Source organism: Rhagoletis pomonella, unplaced genomic scaffold (assembly GCF_013731165.1).
Source record: "Rhagoletis pomonella isolate Grant_MI unplaced genomic scaffold, Rhpom_1.0 Rhpom_scaffold_17258, whole genome shotgun sequence".
Taxonomy (NCBI): Eukaryota; Metazoa; Arthropoda; class Insecta; order Diptera; family Tephritidae; genus Rhagoletis; species Rhagoletis pomonella.
Window position 1 is genome coordinate 1 of NW_023475783.1, and position 2,698 is coordinate 2,698.

The 2,698-nt window shown below is 36.4% G+C and overlaps 1 protein-coding gene across 1 annotated transcript; it reads left to right on the forward strand.

Moving 5' to 3' along the window:
• Window positions 1-1,522: 1,522 nt before the first annotated feature.
• On the forward strand, window positions 1,523-2,337 carry LOC118757386 (DNA-directed RNA polymerases I, II, and III subunit RPABC4-like; the record flags this gene model as incomplete). The annotated part of the gene is given in 2 exon segments (XM_036492102.1): window positions 1,523-1,615; window positions 2,228-2,337. Coding segments are annotated over 2 exon segments (116 nt in total), but the record flags the coding sequence as incomplete, so codon positions are not given.
• Window positions 2,338-2,698: the final 361 nt, after the last annotated feature.

Below are 2,698 nucleotides of genomic sequence, written 5' to 3' on the forward strand. Positions count from 1 at the left end.
AAAAAAATTTCCAGAAGTGGTGGAAGTTATAGAAAAGTTGTAAATTTAGGGAAACTTTCACAAGAAAATCTTCGTATCAATTGTGTGCTGCTATAACAAGGCGGTTGTTGTTGTTGTTGTAGAGGCAACATCTTTGCGGATGTTCATCTATGCTTTAATGACAATTGCTAAATATTCAACGTTGCTGGAACTTACAGAAGAACACATTTTACAAATGAAGACAATAACTAAACCTCATCGCCACTACATAGTCAGCATATTGAAAATATTTTGGCGATGGTTAAGAACGATCCCAAAAGTACAAAAAGTCACTATGGAGTAAATTAAAAAATTTCCTATGATTACAGCCGATCTAGGAGTAGAAATTTCCCTACAACGGTTGGCAGGTAAACAAACACACAGAAGTAGCCCCCATCGATCAATGAAAATGAGTACTGGTCTATAATAAAATCGTATCTGGATTCACTAACGGCATCTTTACAACTACGCTTTTACAATGAAAATACTCGAGCTGTTTCGCTGTCTGGATTGTACCCATTGTATTCGATTAAAGCTCTACCCAGTATTGCAGCGGACGACGACAAGCGGTCGACGGTTAACCGCTGTGAAAACGAAAACTCAAAGGCATATGGCAGCGTTTTTAAAACCGACGTTTTTCGGTTGATTTAAATGTATTTATATTTTTGCTGACCATCGTGGACGGCACAATGTTGATTGTAGTAATTTTTCTTATTTGCACAAGTTGCCAATGTTTTCATACTTTTTTTTCTTCCAGAAAATCTACATATGTACATGCACGTACCGAAAAAAATATTTAATTTGAATGATAATTTTCAGCACTTGTGTTTAGTCTGACGGATTTCACTGCGTCAACTGTTCAGATGTTCACTTACCGGCAACCGCTTCACCGTCGTCCGCAGTAATTCTGGTTAGAGCTTAAATGTTCCAGAGAAAAGGTACAAAAGAGCGCGAAGCATTTTCAACAGATTTATGATCTAGTTATGGGCAGTGAACTCATTCTCTGGTACAATTTGTGTATGTAAGAAAGGGAAAAAGAACTTGTCCGAAGAAGATTTGAAATATGTTGAAATTGTAGATTTATTTAATGAAGAAAACGAATTTCTACCAATGATAGATAGGTGTATTTCCATTTTGAGCGCTTTTCCATGCCCATCAGCGGGTCGATCGTTTAGTCCGACAGTGTTGATATACGCATACGCCAGCAGCATCGTTCTTTCGCTGAATATCGTGTAGCTGCGTTTCAGATTAGCAGTGCTTCATACGCTTTCCAGTATCTGATTGACAGACCCATAAGAGTGGTCAAATCAGAAAGAATCTATAAAAAGTTAGCTACAAGTACCAAAAAAGTTTTTGATTTTCCGTATAGCTGTATCTTTTGCTTAACTGCATTAAAATATGCATCGAACGCGAATGCAAATAAACGAAATGTTCTTTATACAGATTTCCAAAATTTTTTTATAAAAATTATTGCATTACTCTTTTTTTATCTTATCGCATACAGAGTGTCATCATGAAAACGAGATGCGTCCGCGTGATCCCATACGTTGTCGTGAATGTGGCTACCGCATCATGTACAAGAAGCGTACAAAGCGCTGTAAGTATACCATTTATTTCATTAAAAGTATGTATTATCAAATATGCAAATCTTAATTATAATAATAGAGCGTAATTGTTGTTTTCGTACAAATCGAAAGTGGGTAATTTCTAAGCACTTACGACTTTTTTCTTAATAGAGAGTCTACTCGAAATTAACAATTCACAAAGTTAATAGCCATATCTTCACCCTTATGCCAGAAGCATGACTGTGCAAATTTACAAATTTGTAATTTATTGGGTTGACTTGATTAACCCTTGGATGTTCATGTTATACCAAAACCCAGAATACCATGCGTACACGGAAACCACATACCCTACAATGTCAGTTACAAGAATGTTGAGTTAAGTCTCGTTAAAAAATCTTTTGTTTACACATTCATGATTTTGGCATACGGGGACGATATGTGAGTGAACTCTCTGCGAAGCCACCTTTTACTGAAGTGCAGGTACACACAAACTTGTATTGGTACCGTGTTTCGCGTAGACAAAGTAATATAAAAGTTTAGATTTATACGGAAATCAGACTGTTTGCAAATAATTAATTTAATCTTTATTTAAAATCAATTCAACGATATCACTCTAAATTTAATTTTATATATTTTTCTTTCAGTGGTTGTTTTCGATGCCCGTTAATATCCGCATCGTTCAATGATGAATTAAATATTAGAATTTTAAGTGAATCCTTTATTTAGAAATAAAATATAGCATACGAAAAATGTCCGATGTGGTTTTTTTCTTAGTTCTCTAACTAATTTTAGGTATAACAAACATCTTTCTATATTACCAATAACCTAATAATGGAGTGCAATGGAGTAGAGTCGTTATTCTGGGTATGAAGTTACACAGCTATATTCTGGACTTCGCCCGTCAGTTCATATAGATGCCTTCCGACGTGCCGTGGCGAGGGTTCTTCCGCAAGCAAGTGTCTGTTCGGGTGCCTGCGTCGATGACACCCTACTAAGAATTGCTTGCAGAGAATTGTGTAAGCGCCTTAATAGGGAGCATATGAGCATCGTCGGGTAGGTGATGTTGTGGCGACATCAGTGGGGCTATTCTCAATCGAATTTGCGACAAATATCGT